Source organism: Hyperolius riggenbachi, chromosome 10 (assembly GCF_040937935.1).
Source record: "Hyperolius riggenbachi isolate aHypRig1 chromosome 10, aHypRig1.pri, whole genome shotgun sequence".
NCBI lineage: Eukaryota > Metazoa > Chordata > Amphibia > Anura > Hyperoliidae > Hyperolius > Hyperolius riggenbachi.
In genome coordinates this window covers 210,730,761-210,757,604 of record NC_090655.1, presented here as the reverse complement: position 1 = coordinate 210,757,604, position 26,844 = coordinate 210,730,761, and the positions used below count along the sequence as shown (strand labels likewise).

Genomic DNA, 26,844 nt, shown 5'->3' with positions numbered 1-26,844 from the left:
CCCACATACAGCACTGCACCCCCTTCTCTCTTCCTCAGAAAACATCAATATCACATGACTTGACATCCCTACTATTAATCTGAGGAACGTGATAAACTACCAGTTTCTACAAATCCCTCCCTTGAACATGAATTAGTCCTCAAAGACATTCATGACATGATCTACACACTGGTACTCACCACCAACTCTCAAAACATCCCCAGCCCGGAAGCCCCCCTTTCCCCTGTCACTTCCGTATAGGGGTGAGGGAGTTTCGTCTGTCCTGCATGGAACACGAGAGATAGCCTGCGCCCTCTGCTGGTGGTGGGAAAGTATATCGAGTCCTCCAGATAGGCTGCGGTGCACCGGCCATTGTTTTGTAGCCCACAAATTGAAAACAAAAACAAAAAAAGGAGGAAAGGAAAATAATAGGCCGGAGCGTGGAGGTAATCATGTTTTCTTTTTGTTAGGAAAAGAGGAGAATGAGGAAGAGAGAAGGAGGGTGTAGCTTTATACCTGGGATGGAAGGGGAAACCCCTGCAGAGGACTATCTTCCTATACACAACAGCTCCTCTGATCTGTGTAGACTGGGAGCTGCACTGTGGCAGCACTTATGTGACTGAGGAATATTATGTGGAAGGTGCTAACAAATATATTGGTGCTATCAGAAGTATGACTAGTCTAATTGATATAGAATTCAATACAAGTATTTCTGCCCTTTTGATTAAGAATTATAAAGGTGGTCTAGCAGTACAGAACCACTGTAATGGTTACATTTTGTTTAGTAGACTGGGGAAGTTTTAATATTCTCAGGATATGGCATTTAATAGCATAGCTCCCAACTGTCCCTCTTTTGGAGGGACAGTCCCTCTTTGGGAGCCCTGGCCCTCTGTCCCCCTTTCCTCCTCATTTGCCCCTCTTTAGTGACTTTGTCCCTCTTTCTATGTAATTAAATATATGTATTTCTCTACTGAAAATGTGTGTAATAGATATATTTCTTATTTTCAAATGATAATATAAAGGAAAATGCACCAGGATAGAAAAAAACAGTGTGGTTTGAATTACGGTATAAAACAACATATTTTTCTTTTCAAATCTTTATGTTATGCGTGCCTAGGGGTGTGACGAGGCGTGATCAGGGGTGTGGCTTAAGTGTCCCTCTTTCTCATCTCAAAAAGTTGGGAGGTATGTAATAGAATGGAGTGGAAAAAAAACTTATGGCTGTCCAGCATTTTTGGAGAGCTATTCTTTTGCATACAGGTCCAGAGACAAAGGAAGTGAAAGTCTATGCTCCCATGGGAAAGGAAATCACACCTATAGAATAGTCATTTATACCCTGATCTTTCTATGACAGCTGTGGAGTTTTTAGATCCGGTTCACTCTATGGCCATCTGAGACATAAGGCCCTTATTCAATTACCTTTTTCCCCTAGAAGATAATTATTCAACTTCTGTTAAAAATAGCTTTTCAGAACTCTGCATGCAGTTGAAAAAGTACCAAAAAGTAGGTCAAAAAGTACTATCAAGATTATTCTACAGTACAGTACAGTAGAGTCTGGGTTATCCAGTACAGCATGTTACAGTCGTGTTGTGTTGGGTACAGGGAAGCACACACTCAGTGAAAAGTATGCTTCATGTATGCTGTTAACGCACTCATTTGAAGGCAATGCACTGTATGCAGTGTGTTAGGCTACCCGTTATACTGCTACATACCCGCCACTGCGGGTAACCTTGCATTGGTGGTGCTTCGCAGTTCGGTAAGCCACGTTACAAAGTGCCCATTACATTGCCACATTCTGATCTAATGTTGGTGTACAATATTATATAAATAAGTGAAAAAAAAGGAAAGGAGTTATAATTAGGTATGTTGTAGACAATGAATATAATCAAAATAACAAAAGTGCAGAAAAACAGCTTCCGGGCACCGGTTGCATTGCAATCAGTGCTGCTTGGATACCCCTTTTCAAAATCCGAATTGAATTAGGATCCGGATACCCAGATATCCGATCCGAATCGGATATCCGAGTTTGAACTTTTGGAATCTGAATCGGATATCCGAACCCAGTATCCGATTCGGATATCCGGATAGAAAACCGGAAGTGTGCTTAAAATTGCTTTTAAAACGTTTTTAGAGTAAATGAGGCATGTAGCATCATGTTTTTTTAAAGGGAAACACTACTTGATGATGTGGGGACTTAAAATCCCCCCCACAAAAAAAAAATAGCTGTCAACTAACATCAGGTCTCGGTTCCAGACAGTGGTCGTGCAGCCCACGTTGTTTCCAAAGTCCAACCGCACATCTGGGACATGACAGTTTTCAGCCCAGACACCTCCAAAAAATTACGCAGCAATTGTGCTTTGGGTTAAATATACTGTAGGTGGTATCAGTAAAGCAGCAGTGGCCTGTGGCACCCTGGCAGTGAGAGCAGCAAAGGCAGCAGGAGCAGGGGAATGCATCAGGAGGTGTAACGTCTGCCAGGAGCATGCCGGACGTGGCACTTGGCAGGTGGCACTTGTCACGTGACCTGTGACAAGTGCCACCTGCCATGTGCCACCTGCCAAGTGCCACTTGCCAAGTGACAGTCAGACGGCAGAGGAGAAGACACTAGTGCACACTAACTGTCACACTGGCACTGCTCAGCAGCACATCAGTTCTGTAGTAAGCACACAGTAGTACTACTACTCTAACAACTGACTAGCACTGACTGCAGTGCTACAGTACTAACTACACAATAACACAGTAATCCTATTCCCTAACCTATACTGTAGCTAAGGCTAATAGCAGGCCAGCAGCTGGCATGGTTTGTGCACAGCACACACACAGACACATAGCAGCTGCTGCAAGCCTGCAGCACACACTGACAGTCACTGAATGAAATCAAGCTAGCTACCTAATAAACAATAGAACAATAGTGTAGTGATAGTGAAGGTGTTAATCACTGAACAGCTTTAGCTTTATCACTGTATACAGCACTGGTGCATGTCTCTCAGTGAGCAGTGACAAGCAAGGACGATATTTCTCATCATCGCACCCCTCCTTATTATACAGGGGGTCTGGCCAGGGTTCCTTTCTGTGATTGGGTGCTAGGACTAAAGGCTCATACACACATCAGACCATAGTCTTTGGAAAATGAAAGATCACAGACCAATTTTACCCCCTTCCATGTAGTATGAGAGCCATACTCTACACAGTCTTTTTTATGGAGCTGAACTCCACATCAGAAAAAAATCTTTGCAAGATGCTGAACACGCAGATGCTGTACAGACACAAAAGATCAGTATCTGCAAAAGATCTATTCCTGCCAAAAATCCATTCCTGCAAATTGCAATGATAGTCTATGAGATCTGCAGATCATCATACACACATGATTTAACAGACATTCATCTGCAGAACAGATCCACCAGGATGGATTTTCAGATCTGCAGATGACTGCTTGATCTGCAGATGAATGTCAGTTAAATCATGTGTGTATGATGATCTGCAGATCTCATAGACTTTCATTGCAATTTGCAGGAATGGATTTTTGGCAGGAACAGATCTTTTGCAGATACTGATCTTTTGTGTCTGTACAGCATCTGTGTGTGCAGCATCTTGCAAAGATTTTTTTCTGATGTAGAGTTCAGCTCCATAGAAAAGACTGTGTAGAGTATGGCTCTCATACTACATGAAGGGTGGTAAGATTGGTCTGTGATCTTTCATTTTCCAAAGACTATAGTCTGATGTGTGTATGAGCCTTTAGGCTGGGAGCCCTCTGATTGGCTCAATGACGTCAGGAGAGGCTGGCCAGGGTTCCCCTCTGTGATTGGTTGCTAGGGCTTATGCTGGGAGCCCTCTGATTGGCTCAATGACGTCATGGACGTCATCGTCTTAGTTACAGTATCTCAAGATTCGGATATCCGGATTGCCTGACAACTATCCGCGGATTGCTATCCGGATTTTACCCCAGGTATCCGGAATCCGAATCCGGTCGGATAGCTGAAAAAGTTCGGATTATCTAGGTAGTTCAGATATCCAGAATCCGAATGAGCACCACTGGTTGCAATACAAAACAGCACCTTTATTTCATCCTCAGTCAAAGATAAAATGCAGATGCTAAGCCTGACAGCCTGTTTCGCAGAGTAAAGCTCTGCTTCTTCGAAGGCAAAAAAGTTTTTTGCCTCACTTTTGTTATATTGGACTGTAATTTCCCGGAGGCACGGTGCTTACACCATTCCCTCAGTGGCTTAACCAGCAGTCTAGTGCCGGTCCTGTACCTCTACTATACCTATATAATCAAAATACTGATCCGATATGGGGTAACATTTTTAAAGTAAATTCATTTAAAATCTGTAAATATCTTATGTGATTTTATGCACATGCATGTTTCTTTATCCTATGTATGTAATAAATGTTCTTGTAATACCTCATATGTTTTAATAGAGATGTAAATAAATTACTGCATTTTTCAGACTATATGATGCTCTGGACTAGAAGATGCACCTATATTTGGAGGACAAAAACCAAGGGAAAAATCATATACTAAACCTGATGTGTCCATGGTGCAATTATTATGTCCCCCTTGTGCCTTCCTTGTACCTCATATGTCCTCCTCTGTCCCTCTGGGTCCTCTGTCCCCTTTGTGTCCTCTGTCCTCCAGTGTCCCTCTGTGTCCTCTTTCCCCCTTCCTCTGTCCCTCTGTTCTCTGTCCCCCTGTGTCCTCTGTCCCGGTATCTGTTGCCCTGTCTTCTCTCCCCCTGTCCTCCATCCTCCTGTGTCCTGTTTCCTACATGTCCCCTATCCCGTGTCTCCCTGTGTACCTTTGTCTGCTATCCCTGTGTCCCAGTGACTGCTATCCTTTCTTCCCTGTCCTCTCATGGTCCTCTCATTCCAGTGCTCTCACCCCCATTGCCAACTGATTGAATGTGCCTTTGAGTGCTTGGAAGCCATCAGAAGCACTTGAGTCCCCAAGTGCTTCTGAAGAGGGGCCGCTCCACACTGCGCAGGTGCAAGTGTGCCTGCGCATCAATGGAAGCACTCAGGTACATGAGTGCTTCCAAAGCCTCCCGGAGGTGGCAAATTTGAACGGGAGACAGAACTGGAATGAGGACACTGAGTGAGGACAGGGAAAGCTTTATGAGATTCAGAGCTTTCCCCCTCCATAGGTGTGTGTCTTACTCTTTAAACATTTTTTTACTACCAATTGTTTTAACATAAACTGAAGACAAAATTATGCTGTGACCCATATTTACAGTAGTAAGAGCTGCTGGATTAATTAGTAATTGGAAGTAAATGTATTTTGAGAAGCCCAGCTGGCTTATGTTGTAATCAGATGGTTTACTATTTGCTTTATAAACTTTTTCTATCAGCTGGACAATTTTGTGCTGAAACTGTTCCAGCATTTTCCCCTTCCTATACAGTGGGATGCAAAAGTTTGGGCAACCTTGTTAATCATTATGATTTTCCTGTATAAATCGTTGGTTGTTATGATAAAACATGTCCGTTAAATAAATCATATAGGAGACACACACAGTGATATTTGAGAAGTGAAAGGATTGGATTTACAGAAAGTGTGCAATAATTGTTTAAACAAAATTAGGTAGGTGTATAAATTTGGGCACCACAAAAAAAAATGAAATCAATATTTAGTAGATCCTGATTTTGCAGAAATTACAGCCTAAAAACGCTTCCTGTAGGTTCCAATGACAGTCTGGATTCTCGTTGAAGGTATTTTGGACCATTCCTCTTTACAAAACATCTCTAGCTCGTTCAGGTTTGATGGCTTCCAAGCATGGACAGCTCTCTTTAACTCACACCACAGATTTTCTATTATATTCAGGTCTGGGGACTGAGATGGCCATTCCAGAACGTTGTACTTGTTCCCCTGCATGAATGCCTTAGTGGATTTTGAGCAGAGTTTAGAATCGTTGTCTTGTTGAAAGATCCAGCCCCAGCACAGCTTCAGCTTTGTCATTGATTCCTGGACATTGGTCTCCAGATACTTAGTTGAATCTATGTGTCCCTCAACTTTGACAAGATTCCCAGTCCCTGCACTGGCCATTGGCCACACAGCCCCACAACATGATGGAACCACCACCATATTTTACTGTAGGTAGCAGGTGTTTTCCTTGGAATGCTGTGTTCTTTTTCCTCCATGCATAATGCTACTTGTTATGCCCAAATAACTCAATTTTAGTTTCATCAGTCCACAGCACCTTATTCCAAAATGAAGCTGGCTTGTCCAAATGTGCTTTAGCATACCTCAAGCGGCTCTGTTTGTGCTGTGGGGGGAGAAAAGGCTTCCTCTGCATCACTCTCACATACAGCATCTCCTTGTGTAAAGTGCGCCGAATGGTTGAACGATGCACAGTGACTCCATCTGCAGCAAGATGATGTTGTAGCTCTTTGGTACTGGTCTGTGGATTGACTCTGACTGTTCTCACCATTTGTCGCTTCTGTCTATCTGAGATTTTTCTTGGTCTGCCACTTCAAGCCTTAACTTGAACTGAGCCTGTCTTCCATCTCCTCAATATGTTCCTAACTGAGGAAACAGACAGCTGTAATCTCTGAGACAGCTTTCTGTATCCTTCCCCTAAACTATGATGGTGAACAATCTTTGTCTTTAGGTCATTTGAGCATTGTTTTGAGACCCCCATGTTGCTACCATTTAGAGAAAATTAAAAGAGGAGGGAAAGTTACAATTGACCCCCTTAAATACTCTTTCTTATAATTGGATTTGCCTGTGTATGTAGGTCAGGGGTCACTGAGCTTACCAAGCCAATTTGAGTTTCAATAATTAGTTCTAAAGGTTTTGGAATCAAAAAAATGAGAACAGTGCCCAAATGTATGCACCTGCTAATTTTGTTTAAACAATTATTGCACACTTCATTTCACTTCTCAAATATAACTGTGTGTGTCTCCCATATGATATATTTAACTGACTTCTTTTATTGTAACAACCAATGATTTATACAGGAACATCATGACGAGTAACAGGGTTGCCCAAACTTTCACATCCCACTGTAGGAGACGCAGCAATCGCTGGGAAATGGGGGCCCCCCCAGTTGCAGGCCATGGAGGGCCACGGACACAGCAGGGAGGCAGCTGGCAAGAGCAGGATCACTAGTGCACCATCCTTACACTCATATGCCAGTAACAAAACCTGCTCCACCATCTGTTCTGCTCCACTGACTCGCATATAAGCAGAGGGGGTATTCAGCACATTTTTTATGCCACAAAATTAGGCTTATACGCAAGTATATACAGTATTATTTATTTATATAGCACTGACATCTTCAGCAGAGCTTTACAGAGGATATACAGTAGGCATGTCACAGATTTTCTTCAGAGGAGCTCACAATCTAATGCTATCTCTACCATGGTCAAAGTCAAATGTGAGGGAAAACTGGTGTGCATGGAGGAAAACCACACAACTATGGAGGGGGGGGGGGGGCGGGGGAGGGGTGTGTGACAACAACTACATGCTGCAAAGTGAGAGGACTATCCACTATGCCACCACGCTGCCCTGATTTACCATTAGTTGGTATCATACTAGTTGTATATATAGGCCATTACAATGTAATACACCATTTTGAGTATGAAGACTACAGAGGATTGTATATGGGAGATTACATTTCCTGTATTGCTGTGGCCTTCAGTTCTTTGCCACACCCCTTCCTGTGGGTTCCATTGATATATGAGGTTATATGTGGTATATTTCCCGCAAATTGATATTATGAAAACTAAGGTCAGCACTGAACTTTGGGCTCTATTAAATCTTGTAATTTCTTTATTGTAGTGTAAGATGGAAGAACAGTCTATGTTCCTATAATGTACAGAGGAGTGGAAACACAGAGAAGGACCCAATGATCTGTACAAGAATCACATGATGGAGAATCAGCCGCATCTCCTGCCCGGTAAGAGGAGATCTGTATTTCTTGTATAGGAAAGCAGTGAGGAAGATCCGCCTTGATTAGGGGTGTTAAACTCCAGTCCTCAAGGGTCAAGGTCTTAACAGATTTCATATACAGCTTATATTAATTGATGGGGATGAATCAGGAAAGGTGGGACTCATTAAGTGTGGATTAAAGTGTGTCTGCCTGAAACAGCAGGCTATCGCTGAGACATTACCCTTCTTAATGCTGTTTTTTAACTTTTTACAATAAAGAGGTACAGTGGTGTGAAAAACTATTTGCCCCCTTCCTGATTTCTTATTCTTTTGCATGTTTGTCACACTTAAATGTTTCTGCTCATCAAAAACCGTTAACTATTAGTCAAAGATAACATAATTGAACACAAAATGCAGTTTTAAAAGATGTTTTTTATTATTTAGTGAGAAAAAAAACTCATAACCTACATGGCCCTGTGTGAAAAAGAAATTGCCCCCTGAACCTAATAACTGGTTGGGCCACCCTTAGCAGCAATAACTGCAATCAAGCATTTGCGATAACTTGCAACGAGTCTTTTACAGCGCTCTGGAGGAATTTTGGCCCACTCATCTTTGCAGAATTGTTGTAAAGGGGTTCTTTCGCGAAAAAAGTAGGCAGTTAAAAAATGTGACAGATGACAGGTTTTGGGCCAGTCCATCTTTTTAAGGGGGATTCTCAGGGCTTTCTTTGTTTTCAACAGCATTTCCTGAACAGCAGTTTAACTGCCAAAATAGCAAGATACCAGCCGGCCTCCCTAATCACTTGCACACTATTATGTCAGTTACATTTTGCAACTGTTGTTCAGGAAATGCTGTTGAAAACAAAGAAAGCCCTGAGAATCCCCCTTAAAAAGATGGACTGGCCCAAAACCTGTCATCTGTCACATTTTTTAACTGCCTACTTTTTTCGCGAAAGAACCCCTTTAATTCAGCTTTATTTGAGGGTTTTCTAGCATGAACCGCCTTTTTAAGGTCATGCCACAACATCTCAATAGGATTCAGGTCAGGACTTTGACTAGGCCTCTCCAAAGTCTTCATTTTGTTTTTCTTCAGCCATTCAGAGGTGAATTTGCTGGTGTGTTTTGGTTCATTGTCCTGCTGCAGCACCCAAGATCGCTTCAGCTTGAGTTGAAGAACAGATGGCCGGACATTCTCCTTCAGGATTTTTTGGCAGACAGTAGAATTCATGGTTCCATCTATCACAGCATGCCTTCCAGGTCCTGAAGCAGCAAAACAACCCCAGACCATTGCACTACCACCACCATATTTTACTGTTGGTATGATGTTCTTCTGCTGAAATGCTGTGTTACTTCTACGCCAGATGTAACAGGACACCCACCTTCCAAAAAGTTCAACTTATGTCTCGTCGGTCCACAAGGTATTTTCCCAAGTCTTGGCAATCATTGAGATTTTTTTTAGCAAAATTGAGACGAGCCTTAATGTTCTTTTTGCTTAAAAGTGGTATGCGCCTTGGATATCTGCCATGCAGGCCGTTTTTGCCCAGTCTCTTTCTTATGGTGGAGTCGTGAACACTGACCTTAATTGAGGTAAGTGAGGCCTGCAGTTCTTTGGATGTGGTCCTGGGGTCTTTTGTGGCCTGTCGGATGAGTTTTCTCTGCGCTCTTGGGGTAATTTTGTTCGGCCGGCCACTCCTGGGAAGGTTCATCACTGTTCCATGTGTTTGCCATTTGTGGATAATGGCTCTCACTGTGGTTTGCTGGAGTCCCAAAGCTTTAGAAATGGCTTTATAACCTTTACCAGACTGATAGATTTCAATTACAGTACTTTTGTTCTCATTTGTTCCTGAATTTCTTTGGATCTTGGCATGATGTCTAGCTTTTGAGGTGCTTTTGGTCTACTTCTCTGTGTCAGATAGCTCCTATTTAAGTGATTTCTTGATTGAAACAGGTGTGGCAGTAATCAGGCCTGGATGTGACTACAGAAATTGAACTCAGGTGTAATAAACCACCTTTAAGTTATTTTTTAACAAGGGGGGGCAATCACTTTTTCACACAGGGCCATGTAGGTTTGGAGTTTTTTTTCTCACTAAATAATAAAAACCATCATTTAAAACTGCATTTTGTGTTCAATTAGGTTATCTTTGACTAATAGTTAACGGTTTTTGATGAGCAGAAACATTTAAGTGTGACAAACATGCAAAAGAATAAGAAATCAGGAAGGGGGCAAATAGTTTTTCACACCACTGTATGTTTTATGTAAGACAGGCATTCTGGGGTCAAATGTGGACCATCAAGCCTTTTCTGGTGCCCCCCTAAGCTCTGTACACTTGTTAATTCTATGTGGCCTGCAGGCCATAGCTGTGGTGCTGCATGCAGGGGCCAACTTATGTCACCGCTCTGCCTCCTCCTTTACTCACCTGTAGGTTATCAGCCACCACTGTAGCAGTAGCAGCCACAAATTAGCAGCCACCACTATGCCAGCTGCAGTAACAGTCGATGATTAGCAGCTACCACTGTGCCAATAGCACTATGCATGCATACTGAAAGGGGGCATGCGAACTGCATATGGTCAGGCCCGGATATACCTCACAGAAGCCTGTCCTGGATCCTTAGATTTCGCCCTCCGTGAACCTACAAACCCATGCCAAACCGCAACCACAAGTGTGCGGGCTGGACCAGCTGTCACTTCTCCCTTACTTCCCTCACAGGTAGCTACAGGTGCCCCTTAGTATTAGGTAGCCAGAAGTACCCTCAATATTAAGTAGCTAGAGGTACTCCCATGTATTTGGTAGCTAGAAGAACCCTTAGTATTACGTAGATAGAGTAGCCCCCGTGTATTAGGTAACTAGAAGAACCTCAGTATTAAGTAGCTAGAGAAGCCCCCATGTATTAGGTAGCTAGAAGAACCTCAGTATTAAGTAGCTAGAGGTGTCCACGACTGAAGGGAGATCTTGTCAGTGGAATGCAGAGAGCAGGATGAGTAATCTATCATTTATGTTGTGCTCAGGACTCTGCATAGGGAAGGAGGGAGGGAGCTACTAGGGGAGGGAAGTGAGCGGCCTTTCCATCATCAGGTGTCTGTAGGCACGTGCCTACAGTGCAATATGGTAAATCCGGCCTTGCACACAGTATATGCGTTATTTCCCATGGAAATGTTGAATTTGACAAAATGTCACAGGCATAGTGTACCTAACTGCAATCAGGAAAAACTGTGTTTCATATAGCTATTTGGCCCCTAGCACTCTCAGGAACGGCGTCGGCGATATGGGCTGTAGCCTAAAAAGTCTGGACACCCCTAGAGCTAGTTTCTTCAGGAGGTGCCAACTGGACTTTGGACTTCTACTTGTACTCTCTGTCCAGGTGCTACTCAAGGGCTGCCTGGGTGTTGTCACTCTGCTTTTTTTTCTTTTGCTTCCTCCTCAAACATGGGTGCTGATCTCACCAAGTAATTGCTCATCAAGTAGAAAACATTTCTTCGTTTCTCTGTCCATCCTAAACACTGGCATGGATATGACCCTCGAGGACTAGAGTCCAACATCTCTGACCTAGATAAAAGTCTCTTGCTATGTAGAAGAAGGGTAGCCGGCACATCCCAAAAACGTATTTTAGAATTACTTGCAATGGAAAAAGCCAACGTTACGCAGGGCCTCTTTATCAAGGCATAAATTGCTCCAGGCAACCATCTGTCCTCCGCTCAAAGGTGGATTGACCTTGGTCAGACAGGAAATTATAGAGGTCCTCTTAGCACTCACTAACAGTGATGTGTCTCCAACGAGTGGCTATAGAGACACAGACTCCATGGTAACTATTTTCTAAGGCATTTAAACTTCAAGAAGCAGTGGGGATATTATAAATAACCCAGCAAACCGTGTTGCTGAGACTTATGTGAATTAGTGGCTGTGTGATTGCCATTGCATGCTGCACCAACAGCAAGAGGAGTTGTTTTTTTGCTTTTTTTTTTTATTAACACACTTCTCACTGTAGGTGCCTGCATGATTTTATTATTATTTTTTTCAAAGTGTACCTGAAGTGACTTATGACATGATGAGATAAGCATATACACATATAGTACTAGCTAATCAATTATCTGAGGTCCATTTCTGTTTTCAAGTTCAGCAAGAGTTAAAACACTTGAGTTGTTATCTATGCAACTTGCAAAAGAACTTGCCTAAGGTTGTCAAATTCAGTCCAGTTTCCTGAAAAGTAAATAGAAGCTAAAAGGCTGTCACCTGTCAGGGAGAAGATAAGATAATGAGGTTGTAGTGCAGGAAAGTGTCAGGGTCATTACTTCTGCGTCTTTTTCAGCTTAAAAGGCAGAGTGTGGACTCTAAACATTAGCTGTGACAGGCTGATGCATTCCTAAAAATAAAGCTATGAAACTGAAGATAAAAATATGAGACTCTTTCCTATAATACTAACTTTTATTTATTATCTGTACTACACATACAATTCATTTATCAGGATCTCTCTTGCAGCATGTTCTGTCGGTTGCAGTAGAACTGCAACCGGGCAGTTCTGACTTATCTGCTTGCATTCGGTTGCGCATTCACAATAAGTCTCATTGTCATTTGCAATCATTCAGCAGTTCCGAGCAGCTCAGGATGCTGTCATGATTCCTCCTATTGCTAGCTTGCAGTTGAACTGCAGCCAGATAGTCCTGGATTTCCTACATGCATATTGTCGCATAATATTGCATGTATTTGTTATGAGAGTCCTTTTTCACAGTCAGCTAGCAGCTTGTAATCAAGCTAACTCAGGATTGAGTAATTACCATTCAGCTTTGTGGGAATCTTCATGCCTGCATCCATTGGCTGATGTCCACATAAAAGTCTGCCTCCCATTTCAGACTCCGCCCGACATAGCGTACAGCTACTATAGTTGTCGTTGGGTCCATGCTGTAAAATTTGTTAATGTTTAATTGTATAATGCCTTGCTCTGTATTTTCATGCCTGCTGGACGTTTGCTGCATCCGCGGGAGTCAGTGAAGTCCACTATCCTGATAGCTTGGATTCTGCCATCACCACGTTGGTGACTGGTAGTATTCCTGCTAGTCTTGTTTCTGCGGACGTAACTATAGGCTGCGGTTGCTATTAGTTATGCTCCTTCCTGTTCTTGTCTTGTTCGTGCCAGTGTGGATGCTTGCTGGGGCAGCGATTACTCTTGCAAGTATTCTGTCTGTCTTTCTGTTGTCTGTCTTGTTACTTAGCCAGAAACTCAGGCGGCAGCCGCCCTGGGCAACAGTCAGTCAGGCTGTCTGTCCATTGTTTGTCTTGTTACTCAGATCATAGGCAGTGCAGCAACGCACTGCACAACCATTGTGTGTTATTTGTGGCGGTATTGGAAGCCCAGAGCTGCAGTTGCTCTAGGCAATCTTGCTCCCTTGTTCAATACTCCTGTGGCAACCTGTGTAGCCTCTTCCATAACCCAGCTACATAGTCTAGTTGCTCTTGGTGGTAGGTCTGCTTTCTGCATCAGCTTGTATGCTTGCTCGTCTAAGTCCTATTAGGGTCAGCTGTGGCGTGCCAGGCAGGGTCAGCAGGTGAAGAGTGAGCCATCCAGTTTTGAGCATACACGCTGACTCATAAAGTATACCCCCCCCCCCCCCGCCGCATTACATCATTATCTCATAAGTTTATTTTCACTCCAGGTTCACTTTAAAGAGTATTCAGGACGAATGTGAAAAAGGGATTTTACTTACCTGTGGCTCCCTCCAGCCCCATGTGGGATGCTTTAGTAAATCAGATGGAGTGTATTCAGTCTGTGTGTGTGTTTCCCACAGATGGACCCAGTGGAAGAAATTCCTCAGAAAAGAGTACAGAGACTCTTTATACCCAGAATCCTATGCAGGAAGAGAATTGTCAGGTTTGTAAAATCATGTCTCTACACTGTGGTACAGTATTTACTTGATCTGTTTTGTTTTGTTTAATGTATTCATCTTTCTGCTATTTATAAAACAGTCAAGAAAAAATATGAGAGAGTGAATAGTATTTCTTGTTTTCAATCTATCTTTTCTGACACTGATAAAAGTTGGGCCTAAAGCCTCTTACACACACTAACTGGTCCTTATAGCACTCAACAAAGAAATTTCCCCATATAAACCGCACCACAAAAGGGTATATGTAATAAAAGTAAGCTTTATTGTATCAAATAGGTAACAACATATAAAAACAATTAAAACACGTAGTCCAGGGTATCACACCATATCAAAAATAGTACTGTAATAGTAAATTGACCCACTAATTTCCAAAAAACCACTAGTCAATTATTAAATATATAGTGTCATTGAGGAAGGTAAGCAGTAAGTGCCCGTGCTCAAAAAGAAGGATGCCCCCCTATATACATGTGCTGTACACGCAGGGCCGGGCCGAGGCATAGGCTGGAGAGGCTCCAGCCTCAGGGCGCAGTGTAGGAGAGGGCGCACAATTCATTCATCTGTCATTCCTAATTGTGTTTGAAACAGAAAGAAATAAGAAAAGGGGATATATAGCAGTGACTGCAAGCCAGATAACTAGATATTAAGGTGTTGGGGAGGTTGTGAGCCCTTTGGCGCCTCTTAGTCTAATAGCAATCAGTGTGTGGGAGGGATGGAGGGGCGCACTTTGGTGTCTCAGCCTTGGGTGCTGGAGGACCTTGTCCCGCCTCTGCGCATATACTGAGGCAAGCATGAAATAGGTAATAAAGTGCCAATAGTGCAATGCAGGAAACAGAAAATTCCCGTAGAAGCAGGATAGTAGCAGCAGTACCAAAGAGCTGGACAAAGCCAGCTGAAAAAATAGCGTGCAGTGAATCAAGGTGGCAGTGTAGTAGGAGCTTACCAATCGCAATGGAGTGGGGAGGAAGCGCGGTGTGCCCTGGACTGAGCCTTCGCGATTCACCGCCAACTGGGGCTGAAACCAGCTGCCATCCATAAATCCATAGAGCTTTTTTACTTTTCTAGGATAAAAACCTCATTGTCATAAAAGTTAAAGATGAAGAGGAGCAGTATGTGAGGGACGAGGAGCCGTATAAGAAAGAAGAAATTGATGCAGAGATCAGCACAGGTGAGGAATAAACACTAAATACAAAAAAAAAAAAAAGAGTTACACATTCTTCTTGTTCAGTCACCACAACGATCTCTTCATTTCTACTTCCTCTGTCAGTAGAACATTATGGGAAGACAGCGTGTGCCCGGAAGGGGAGTCAGGAGCCACCAGTGCCTAGTGCAACACTGCCCAGCTCATTGCAGCCTTTCATTGTGTGTTATCCAGCAAGAGCATCTAGTTTGCTCACTGAATGTACTATTACTAATGTAAATACTACAGTTGCTCATGAAGATGTGGAGACAAAAGAGGGAAATGTGATTAGTAAAGAAGGAGGACTTCCCCTAGAGATCAGCACAGGTGAGGAATAAATGCAGAAAAAAATTGCACATTCTCTTTGTTCAGTCGCTACAGATTGATGAGAAGGGATAGCGAGTGGGTGACAAATACTGACACAGGATTAAAGTGTACCTGAACTCTTGCGCAGGACAGAAGGAAAACAGAGGAATGCACCCTGTATTTATTTAGAAAGTGTAGCCCAGTGCTGGGCAAACTACGGCCCACGGGCCGTATATGGCATGCGTGCGCTGTAACTCCGACCTGCCGACAGGTGGCCAGATTCCTCTCCTTCCCCCCTCCCTCCCTGCAGAGTTGCGAGCAGGCGGCGGGGGACTTTAAACTCACCTCGATCACCGATTCCCGCCTTGCGTCTCCATGGCAACAGGGCAGCACATGACGTGACGTCGGGACGTACCAACGTATTACAAGCTGGCTGCCAGCATGTAACACGCTGGCATGTCCCGACGTCACATCATGTGATGCCCTGTTGCCATGGAGACGCGACAAGGGAATCGGTGATCGAGGTGAGTTTCAAGTCCCCTGCCGCCCGCTTGCAACTCTGCAGGGAGAGTTGGAATTTAAGGAATGTGGCCCATGGTCTACAGCATGCGGCCCGGGATGCTTTAAGTTAGTCCTGCCCTGGTTTATCCTGTCTAATTCCCCCTCATCTGTGATTGTAATTTGATCTCTCGGCTGTGTCAGCTCAGGAATCTCCTCTGCTAATTTGTAAACGCAGGATATTAAAAATACGTCTGCTTCAATGAAAGCAGGAAGTAGACACACTGCCGATTTATTGCAGGACTTGTATCAGCTGTAACAAAGACATGTTTTTCTTTACAGGTTATTATGCTGTTGCTTATGTTTTAGAGTGAGAGGAAGTTCTGAGTTCAGGTCTGCTTTAATGAGAAGTGACAGTGACAGGGGATGAGGGGTATTTTCAGAGAAGTGATGAGAAGAGACAGTGAGCAGGTAACTAATATTGACAAGATTGAGAAGCGAGCGAGTGATGGATACTGACAGAAGATCTATGTGAAATGGCAGCAAGCAGGAGACAAGTACTGACAGTGGATGATAAAGAGTGACTGCAGATTATTAGTTGATTATGAGAAGCAGATAAGAGGATAATGACAACCAGAGTCACAATTCTCCAAAAAGCGACGCCTAGCCATTCATCCACTATGCAGTGAGTAGTGAACAGGGGGAGGCAGGAGAGAAACAGCAGCCGTGTTTGCTGTCAGAACTTGGCTAACAGCATTTCCTTTTAAGCAATACCAGTTGCATGGCTGTCCTGCTGATCCCCTGCCTCCAATACTTTTATCCATAGACCCTGATATGCCATGCAGCAGATCTGGTGTTTCTGACATTATTGTCAAATTTGACAAGATTATATGCATGCTTGTTTCTGGTGTAACTGAGACACTACTGCTGCCAAATAGCTCAGCAGTACAGCCAGGCAACTGCTATTGCTTAAAAGGAAATAAATATGGCAGCCTCCATATTCTTCTCACTTCAGGTGTCCTTTAAAGAGGCCACGCGGTGGGAGTTTCAATTGAAATCAAATGAACTGAATGGCACTTTAGGGACACGCCTGGTTTGTGTGTGCCGGGCGCTTACCCCCAAATTAGCTCAGTGCTCCACTAAGAAGAACACTTAGGATGAGTATAGGCACAGTTTAAAAATGTTGATAAGTCTTCAGGGTTCATCTGGCAGCCAAACTTGATGCACCTCCTGCTGGAAGTCTTCTGTAATCTTGATAGCAGCATGCCATTCCCTTATTAATAGCAATCTTATTCTATGTTGAAAAATTAGATTTTTTTTTATATGCTGCAGAATGAGATGCATTGTCCAGCGTCCATCCTCTTCAAGCTTCAGTGCTCAACTCATTTAGAGTACACTTGACGTGAAATAAATTAAAAAGGTACAGACTTCAGTAGTGGGAGCCACTTACTAGTTCAGAGGCTTCCCAGATCCTCCGGCGGGCCGTCAATCCATTTTAGGGACCCTCCTTACCTATTTGACTCAGCTTGAATCTAATAGATTTCCACCGGCCGCTCTCCTGGCAGGGAACGATTGCATCTGTACTGGGCATTGGCGAGTAAAGTCCGCACATGCCCAGAAGAATAAAGCTGCTTGTGCACAGCTTTCTTTCTTTTGTGGAAAACAAGAAAAACAAAAGCGAGAGCCCCCAATAGTGTATTATTGATGATAGTGGATAAATTGTAGCAGCAAATTGAAATATACTCACAAGTGTGGGTTGCCAAAGTTCAGGCAACCACTATATGCACATGAGGGGATATTAGAAGGAAACAAGGATGTGCACCAGGTGGATCACAATAGCATACAGAAGTAACAGAGGCACCAACAGGATAAAATATCATAAATTTAAAACAAAATAAGATGGGGGGGGGGGGGGGAAGGTTAGGGTGGACTTACCTCCCCAGGACAAACACAACGATTCTATATGATCAAAAGTTTTAATTCTTACACGCATTTCACGGGTCTCAAGTCCGCTTCCTCAGGAAAAAATATAACAGTGCTTTATACACACACTCCTGTTATATTTTTGCCTGAGGAAGCAGGCTTGAGACCCGTGAAACGTGTTGTATATTTTTTTTGGAGTAAGAATTAAAACTTTTGATCATATAGAATCATTGTGTTTGTTCTGGAGAGGTAAATCCACCCTTACCCCCCATCTTATTTTGTTTTAAATTTATGATATTTTATCCTGTTGACGCCTCGGTTACTTCTTTACGTTTCTTTCCTTTGTGTTAATTCTACTGGGCATGCACAAACCTTACTTGACTGCGCCCAAGGCCAAGAGCATAGTTAGAAGTAACCTATTCAACTTGTGCTGAGTTGACTAGGTAAAGAGGCCACTATGTAGGTTTGCAGGAGGGGCCGGTGAGCCTCTAGACCATTCAGAGGCTTCTCAACACTTAGATAAGTATGTATTTGTTTTAATCTTACTTCAGGTGTACTTTATACCGGTACGCCATGCATGTATTGAACCGTAAGTAGCAAGAGTACATCATGGGCAGCAGTCAAGTGGAGCTGAGAGGTATCACCCCCCCTGCACATTAGATAAATCCCATGTTTACAAAGTGCATCCTAAGATGCAGTAACCAGCAAAAATTATCCATAGGTTACTGAAGATGAACAAACTCCAGTGCATTAAAGAGTTAAATATCAGGTGTCTAAGTGGCTAACTCAGTCCTGACTCAGACAGGAAGTGACTACAGTGTGACCCTCACTGATAAGAAATTCCCCCTTTTTACCTCTTTCTTGCTCTCAGAAGCCATTTTCTGCTAGGAAGGTGTTTTATAGTTGGAATTTCTTATCAGTGAGGGTCACACTGTAGTCACTTCCTGTCTGAGTCAGGACTGAGTCAGCCACTTGCATACCTGATAGTTAACTGTTTCAGGCAGAGAAAGAAAAAAAGGAACACAGCATAGTTATTTGTGTGCTAGGCACTGTACATGCACATGTCTAGCTCATCATTTCACATGTCAGTTCGGGTATCCTTTAAAGAGACTCTGTAACAAAATGTTGTGCCTTATTTCTTCTGTCCTATAAGTTCCTATACCTGTTCTAATGTGGTCTGTCATACTGCAGCCTTTCCTACTTGCACTGTCTCTGTAATAAAAATCTTATCTCCTTTCCTCTGTGGTGTCTGTCTGGCTAAGGCTGGAATGTGTGGAATGTGCAGGACTGCTTGTCATTGGCAGAAGCTTTAAACACCCCCCTCCAAGCTCTGCATGAGTCACACCAGATAGCTGTTCACAGCCTATGATACTGTGGTTAGAAGTCAAGTCATTTGTTTGTAAACACTGCCTAAAACTGTTAATTACAAACCAGGATTGCAGCAGGGAGTGGCAGAAACAGCACGGAGGGGCACAGGAGAAAATAAGGAATAGAATGGTATGCTTTTTATTGTAAGAATATTAGAGTACAGATTCTCTTTAAGCTTGACCAAGAGATGCAACCAGTCACATTTCCTGGTGTTTCTCGTGCATCTCAGTACTGGTGTCACTCTGATCTCTATTCACAGATTCCAAAGACACCAGAGGGGCTCAGAGAGATGACAGAACTGTGGAGGAGGAAAAAGAACGTTTGAGAATTAAAGAGGAGGAAGTTCCCCTGGAGAGAAGCACAGGTGAGGGCGACACACCAAAACCAGAAAACATGCATATAATCTCCTCATTTAAGCTGACACTCTTTTCTTTGCCATATCTGCCTCCTACAGATGCATCCAGTAACAGAAAGGAACTAGAAGGATGCCTCAGTCCTCTTCCTTCAATGGACTCCACACAGTATTCTGAGGTAGGTGGAACTCAGAGTCTAACTAATGTATTTTTCTTTCATCATCCTCTAAATTGCTTTACACTGTTTCATGAAGGATGAAGGTCTGATTGTTGTTAAAGCTGAAGATGATGAAGAGACATCTGTGAGGGCTGACGAGGAGTGTAAAGAGAAGGAAATTCCTCCAGAAATCGGCACAGGTTAGGCAATCAAAAAAGTTTATGTACAGTGCCTACAATGTCCATGATTGCTGCCAGAAACTGGATCCTGTGTGTGCTGCTCCATTTTCTCAACACACTTCAGCTGAGCAGGGGAATCAGGAAGAAATTACACAACAAGCAATATTAAAATGCTATGAAACTCAGAATTTCATCTTAGCTGTAAAACATTAAGCACAGCATTAAACATTGTGTCAGTAAAGTGGAAATTTGAAATATTAACCCTTCCACTGAATTTAGATCAGTCAGTTGCCAGACAAATTATTAGATTACCTTGTAATGGGGGGAGCTGCCTTGTTTGCTATTTAGTACAACACAATCTAATAACGGGAGGGGGGACACCAAGAGCCCAACAGTGTGCTATTGTATAGATGATCATTAATAATTAGTAATATAACAATTTAATACTCACAAGCCAGGGTTACCATTAGGCAACCACTGTGAAGGCAGGTGGGGAGATTAACCTGACCCCACTCAGGATTAAAAGTCGCTCTCTGTAGATGGGAAGAAGATGGATACAACCCTCCACCAAGGGTGGACTTAGCAATACGTAGAAGCTTTCCAGAGGTGCCAATAGAATAAGTCACTTAAACGAGCTTAAAACCGATGGGGCAGTGGTGGGCCTATCCCATCCATGCGGACAAAGCAAACAAAGGAAGGACTGTGGCATCAACAGTCAAACAACAATTTATTTATACTCCACAGTAAAAATAGGCAACGCGTTTCACGAGCTCAATCCTGCTTCATCAGGCCAATCAAAAAGGAGCATACAGCTTATCAGCATCAAAACCACACTGAGAGGCGCTCAGTGTGGTTTTGAGAGTGCGCTCAGTGTGGTTTTGATGCTGATAAGCTGTATACTCCTTTTTGATTGGCCTGATGAAGCGGGATTGAGCCCGTGAAACGCGTTGCCTATTTTTACTGTGGAGTATAAATAAATTGTTGTTTGACTGTTGATGCCACAGTCCTTCCTTTGTTTGCGTTGTCCGCATGGATGGGATAGGCCCACCACTGCCCCATCGGTTTTAAGCTCGTTTAAGTGACTTTTATTCTATTGGTGCCTCTGGAAAGCTTCTACAATCTAATAACGTTCATTCTTCGGCAGAACTTTGAGTTATGACTTAATACCAGTTTTCTATTAGTTTTATGATATGTTTTAAAGCAGAGATGAAATTTTGAGTTTCTTACCACTTTAAAATGCATGCATTTTCTTAAAAAACAACAACAACAAAAAAAACAGCATACCATGTTTTCAAATACACTAAACAGACAAAGTGGATATAAAAGTCTGGAAGGTAATGTGATATTCCTATGAAAAGCCACAAGCCATGCTGCTTTAAAATTACGTGTTTGCAAAAAAATTTGATCAAACACACATGGGGCCTGATTCACTAAACCGTGGTAACTCATAGCACGGCCGCGTTAGCGTTTTTGCGCACAATTGTGAATTTTTGAGCAAAAATTTGCGATTTCAAAACGTCAGCACGGTTTAGTGAATCAAGCCCATGGTGTGAAACACCTGACTAACAATGAAGAATCTGGGAAAAGGAGCTTGGGCCCCTCGGTACCATGGTACTGAGGGATGCAGTAGGCTTTAGAATAAACAGTAAAGGCTATGCAAGGTTATTTCATTTGAAAGAAGTTGACAGGGGCACTATCTTCAAGGAGTTTTTATGTTCTCCCCATGTCTGCCTGGCACTCTGGTTTTCTTCCACATCCCAAAAACATACAGATAAATGAATTGGCTTTCCCCTAAATTGTCCCTAGAATACAATACATACTTCAACATATGACTATGGTAGAGATTAGAGTGTGAGCCACTCTGAGGGACATTTATGTGATTAACCTTGCATGCAAGGAATACGATGAAGGTTAAACCATAGCGTTAAGGCTACATTCACAGTGAGACGTCGCATTGTACAATTTGATGCTAACGTCGCACTGTGATCATCCCATAGGCCTATCATTGCAGTGCGTTAAGCTGCGTTATAAGACCTTATAAGGCAGCCCCGCAACGTCCCACTGTGAATAAGCCCTTAATTAATACAATATATTAAAAAGAGTATGGAGAAGGGAGCAGTTTGTACTAATCCACTATATTGTCAATTGGGATTAGGCTAGCCTTTCACACTACTTAGTAAATACAAAATACCCCCCTATACACATGGGTTGTATATAGGAGGGTTTTTTTTTTGTATTTACTGTGCTGTTTGAGAAGTTAGCCTAATCCCAATTGACAATGCTTCACTATTTACATTTTTGTATGTTAGCAGCACTACTTGTCAGTGTCCCTCGAGTACTTTTTAATATATTAATTAAAAGTTATGTATTAGCCTTCATCGCATTCCTTGCATGCAAGGTTATTCAGTTTATTTCGAATTCAGGTGGGTGTAATTTATTGGGACATTTAAGTGACCAGACAGTATACTCCGTACAGAGCTATGGGAGATGTCAGCGCTTTAATAAATACTAAATAATAATAATAATAAAATGAAGAAGTTCAACAGCATAAAATAGTTATGTTGTCTATATAAGGGTAAAGAGCTATTTACAGCCAACGTATGCAAAATTGAGTAAGGCTAATTCTCAAAGCAATCCTGCTCTTTTGGCGCCTCTGTACACAGAATCTTGACTGTATAGTCCACCCTTGGCGGAGGGTTGCATCCCGTCCCAAAGAGAACAACTTTTATCCCAAGCAGGGTTGGGGTTACTCTCCCCACCTGCACTACAATAAGTCACCAGTCTGGTCACCAATTTTGTGAGTATCCATTCAAACGATTCCTCATGCTTACAAAAAAATACTGCACTATTATCAGCTCTCAGTCTCTTTTTATTTTTCCTTTTATTCCTTTCAAAGCACTGATACCCAAATAGTTTCTTGTAAGCAGATCATGAACATACATTTGCTCATCACTTACTGTAGTTCTCTACAACAGTGTTTCTCAACATTTTATCGGTGTGTACCCCTTTTAAAGCCTTGTACTCACCAAGTACCCCCAGCATAGTAAACATTATCACAAGTACCCCTTGACAAATATATATTTAATCGTAGTACATTATAATTGGTTCTAAACTATTTCCAAGCCTTTACTATTGCTTTTATTTAGCTAAAATACTAATTTGGGGTTGGGGTTAAATACGATTTATCATTTTCTAAAACTCTAAATTTGTTATTCTTGGCTAAGTATATCAAGCCTGAGTACCCCCTGGAACCATTAGAAGTACCCCCTGGGGTACGCGTACCACACGTTGAGAACCTAGGCTCTACAAATCTGCATTCTCAAGTAGAGGACACATTTTGTACTGTAATGCAGGGATGCTGGGAATTGTAGTTTAACATCTATTGTTTTTCCTACCATTTGTCACATTTGATTGAGCCGTTTGCTGGCTACATCCAGGGAGGAGAGGAAATGGGGTGTTGTGTAGTGTGCCAAGAACAAAACAGACATCCTGTCCGGCACTTTTTTTCTATACACTGTATATATTCATTTATTATACTCATTGTGGCTAGAATTTACCTTTCAATTTTGCATTTAATTGAAAATGTACTTAGTATGAGAAATGTAAAGGTAGCCATACATCTAGCAATGATGGGTAGATTCTTAGAGAGAGATCTTTCGGCTGCCCATACCCCGCAGGCCAATCCGGATCGATTTCAGCATTAAATATTTTGGGAATTGGCTGAGTCTGCGGCATCTGCCACCTCACCGCTGCCTCCCTAGTGTATAAATGTACATGTATGTGCGCATTTATACATTACCTGTCCTGTGTCGTGGTGCCCCGCCTCTTCCAAATCCGCCGCTCTTCCATTAATTGTATTCACAATGCGGGCGTGGCACATGTGTGACGTTACATACGCGCCGCGTGCCATGTGCTAGTGGTGTGTATACCGCTAATGGAAGAGCAGAGATTTGGAAGACGCAGGGCGCCGCACCACAGGACAAGTAATGTATAAATGCACACATACCTGTACATTTTTATACACTGGGGGAACAGCGATGGGGGTTTTGTCGCGTTTGTCGCTCATCCCAGTAATGCTCGCTGTTACCGCCACACACCCAATCGACCACAACGGCCCGATCAGCTGCCAAGTTGCTAGATGTATGGCCACCTTAACAGTAGTAGGTGACTTCAATGGCATATCTAACTACACTGCACCCCAGCCTTCCCCCTACCTTCTTCGCCACCCAATGGACTCAGTGACTATATTTAGATCCTTACCTTACAATAGCAAACAATTGTTTACTGTTTTGTGTATCAACGTCCAATTTATTTATTTATTTATTTATTGTATTTATAAAGCGCCAACATATTACGCAGCGCTTTGTGTAACATTATTTAACATTGTAATATCTTCCCTATCTACAGTATTGTACAGCGCTGCTTAATATGTTACCACTATATATGTATAAAAATAACAACAACTATACCTGTACTTGCATCAACAAAAAAAGAAAGTTGTAAGTCCAAAAAAAGTGATATTTACAGCTTTTGTGTTGTCTTAACTCTTTCTGGTTTATTGGTATAAATTGTAAACACTTCGTCGTTCCTTTTTTTTTTCTCTAGATGGACGTTACAGAAAGTTCTCTAGAAAGAAACATTCTCTTATTTCCAAAGCCTGTGAAACTCAAGATGACAACATATCTGACTTTGCACTGAAAAACTCCATTACCTCAAATCTCCATTCACCTCCTCCCAGAGCAGATCCCATCATCGATCATACAGCAGCCAGTGTGGGTAAAATATTGCATTGTTCTGAGTGTGGTGAATCTTTTGCCAAGAGATCGGACCTCCTCTCACACCAGAGAACTCATAGAGTGGAGAAGAAGTACTCATGTTCCGATTGTGGGAAATGTTTTAATAGGAAAGCAAACCTGATTGCACACCAGAGGACTCATTCAGGGGAGAAGCCATTTTCATGCTCCGAATGTGGGGAGAGCTTTATATGGCAGGTCCAGCTGATTAGGCACCAGACAACTCACCCAGCCAGGAATCCATTTTCTTGTTCTGATTGTGGCGATTGTTTTACAGAACGAGAATCTCTTATGTCACATAAGAAAAAACATATTGTAGAGAAGCCATATCCATGCTCTGAATGTGGAAAATGTTTTTCTTGGAAGGATCAGCTGGTGAAACACCTCACAATCCACACAGGGGAGAAACCATATCCATGTTCTGAGTGTGGGAAATGCTTTCCTCGACCATCAGCTCTTAACAGACATAAAAAACTCCATTCAAGCCAGAGGCCGTACTCTTGTTTGGAGTGTGGAGTAGGCTTTACAGAAAGGTCTTATCTTGCCATCCATGAAAGAACACACACGTCCGAGAAACCTTATTCCTGCTCTGAGTGTGGCAAGCGGTTCAACCGGACAGGAAATCTTTTTGCCCACCAGAGAACTCATATGGGATTGAAACCATTTTCCTGTTCCGATTGTGGTGAACGGTTCACCCGAAAGTCCTCTCTTATTTCACATGAAACTGTCCACACAGGAGCAAAGCCGTTTTCATGTTCAGAGTGTGGGAAATGTTTCACTCAGAAAGGATCCCTAATATTACATCAGAGGACTCACACAGGCGAGCGTCCATATGTGTGTGTTGAATGTGGGGAACGTTTTCCAAGAAGAGACTACCATATCGCACATGTGGTTTCCCAGCACAAAAAGAAACAATGACAACTAGAGGTGGCCAAAGCAATAGTAGTTTGCTTATAACATCAGAGAAAACATCTACAACGGATGTACAATCTGCAGATTACCCCATAGACTCTGTAGAGCAGTGTCTTGTAAGACAGGGCCTGTTAGCATTGGTTTGCTGATAAGCTGAGACCATCTTTAATGATGAATAAAATTTCTCCATTCGCATCCAGCAGGTTTACATTGCTAACATGTGCCCCATCTTCAGTTGCAAAGGGTTAATTGGATTTGTAGCTAAGAGTTATCTGTCAAATGAAGAACTATTTGCTCAGCAGGCACTGGCAGTCAACCAAAATGGCTAATGTCATCTGTTTTAGCCAGTCATAGTATTATGTCTTTGCGCGCCTTCACATGGGCGACATATGGAGATATATCGTTTTATGTCATCCCTTTGTACCGCTGACACATGCATGTCAGAATTTAACTGTTTGATGTTCATATAAATTAGGGAAACCGGAGGGAAAAGGGTACTATACTTTCCAGCTATCCAGCTCTCTCTACGCTTACTACTTAGAATACTAGCTTCCTGTCTGTATGCTGTAAATATATGTGATGTACATAGGAAAGACTATTTATACTCTGAAGAAATCAAACTGTAACAAAAGCTTAATAAACCCCTTTGAAAGGTGAAGAAGGCTGTCTCCGCTCTATCTCCTGTATGCTGTCGCTGTGAAGTGCAGCTCTGATGAGTTGCTGGTGCCGGAGCAAAAGGTGTGTGGTGCTGTTGCCAATAGCAACCAACATATAAATTCTTACACATTGCACACCATCAATCAGTCATGAATGCAGCAGCTAGACTCATCCATTCTTCCCACCACTCTGCTTCCACTTCTCCCCTTTGCGAATTCCTACACTGGCTCCCTGCCATATCTACATATCTGAGCTTGTCGACAGATATATATACCTGCCCGCCCCCTCCAGTCCTCCAATGATCTCTGCCTGATTGCCCCACGCATTTCTCACTCCCATGCACGCCTACAGGACTTCTCAAGAGCCTCCCCCACTGTATGGAATCCCCTCCCGACTTACTCCTTCCTTCACCACCTTTAAACCATGAGGGTAAGTGATTGGGAGCTGGAGAATGGCAGCAGGGTGTTCTGCTGTGAAACAGCATCTGGAAGCAAGAACACATTACAGACGCTTTCGCTACTTGCTACTCTACAAGGCAGGAGGAAGTAATGGGGATGGTTTTTGTGAGTAAATGGGAGTTTTTTTCCTAATTGGCTGCACTTTGCGTTTAGGGAGAGGGAGGAGGAGGGGCCCCCAAAAGCCTCTGGGCTCACCTGTGATGTCAGGGGTTGCAGGGGTGATTGCTACGCCCATGCTTGCAACCCCAGCTATGACAACCTTCCCATAGACTAACTCGGACTTGAATTGCTGGGTCTTTGTAAAATTACATGATCATGCATCTTATACCATTTGCAGGATAACCTT

The 26,844-nt window shown here is 42.7% G+C and overlaps 2 protein-coding genes across 3 annotated transcripts in view; one reads left to right on the top strand and one right to left on the bottom strand.

The window, feature by feature from the left end:
* LOC137536782 (zinc finger protein 850-like) overlaps positions 1–26,844 on the bottom strand; it is a 182,663-nt gene that overhangs the window by 23,356 nt on the left and 132,463 nt on the right. The gene's annotated exons all lie outside the window — the stretch shown is intronic.
* Positions 253–26,676, top strand: LOC137534338 (gastrula zinc finger protein XlCGF57.1-like). 2 transcript variants are annotated; one of them, XM_068255790.1, is made up of 9 exons: positions 253–425; positions 7,754–7,871; positions 13,622–13,704; positions 14,780–14,882; positions 14,985–15,221; positions 19,249–19,353; positions 19,444–19,520; positions 19,597–19,699; positions 24,284–26,676. In XM_068255790.1, the coding sequence occupies exons 2-9, from the start codon at positions 7,841–7,843 to the stop codon at positions 25,387–25,389; spliced, it is 1,845 nt and encodes a 614-aa protein (XP_068111891.1). In that variant the 5' UTR covers positions 253–425; positions 7,754–7,840; the 3' UTR covers positions 25,390–26,676. The 2 variants fall into 2 exon arrangements, with proteins under 2 accessions (XP_068111891.1, XP_068111890.1); XM_068255789.1 differs by having other exon boundaries at positions 14,982–15,221.

Bases quoted from the DNA above. Each gene is read 5' to 3' on its own strand.
- LOC137534338 (XM_068255789.1), top strand. From the start codon at position 7,841: ATGATGGAGAATCAGCCGCATCTCCTGCCCG. The intron at 15,222-19,248 runs GTGAGGAATAAA...CTCTATTCACAG, and splicing joins TCCCCTAGAGATCAGCACAG to ATTCCAAAGACACCAGAGGG. The intron at 19,354-19,443 runs GTGAGGGCGACA...TGCCTCCTACAG, and splicing joins TCCCCTGGAGAGAAGCACAG to ATGCATCCAGTAACAGAAAG.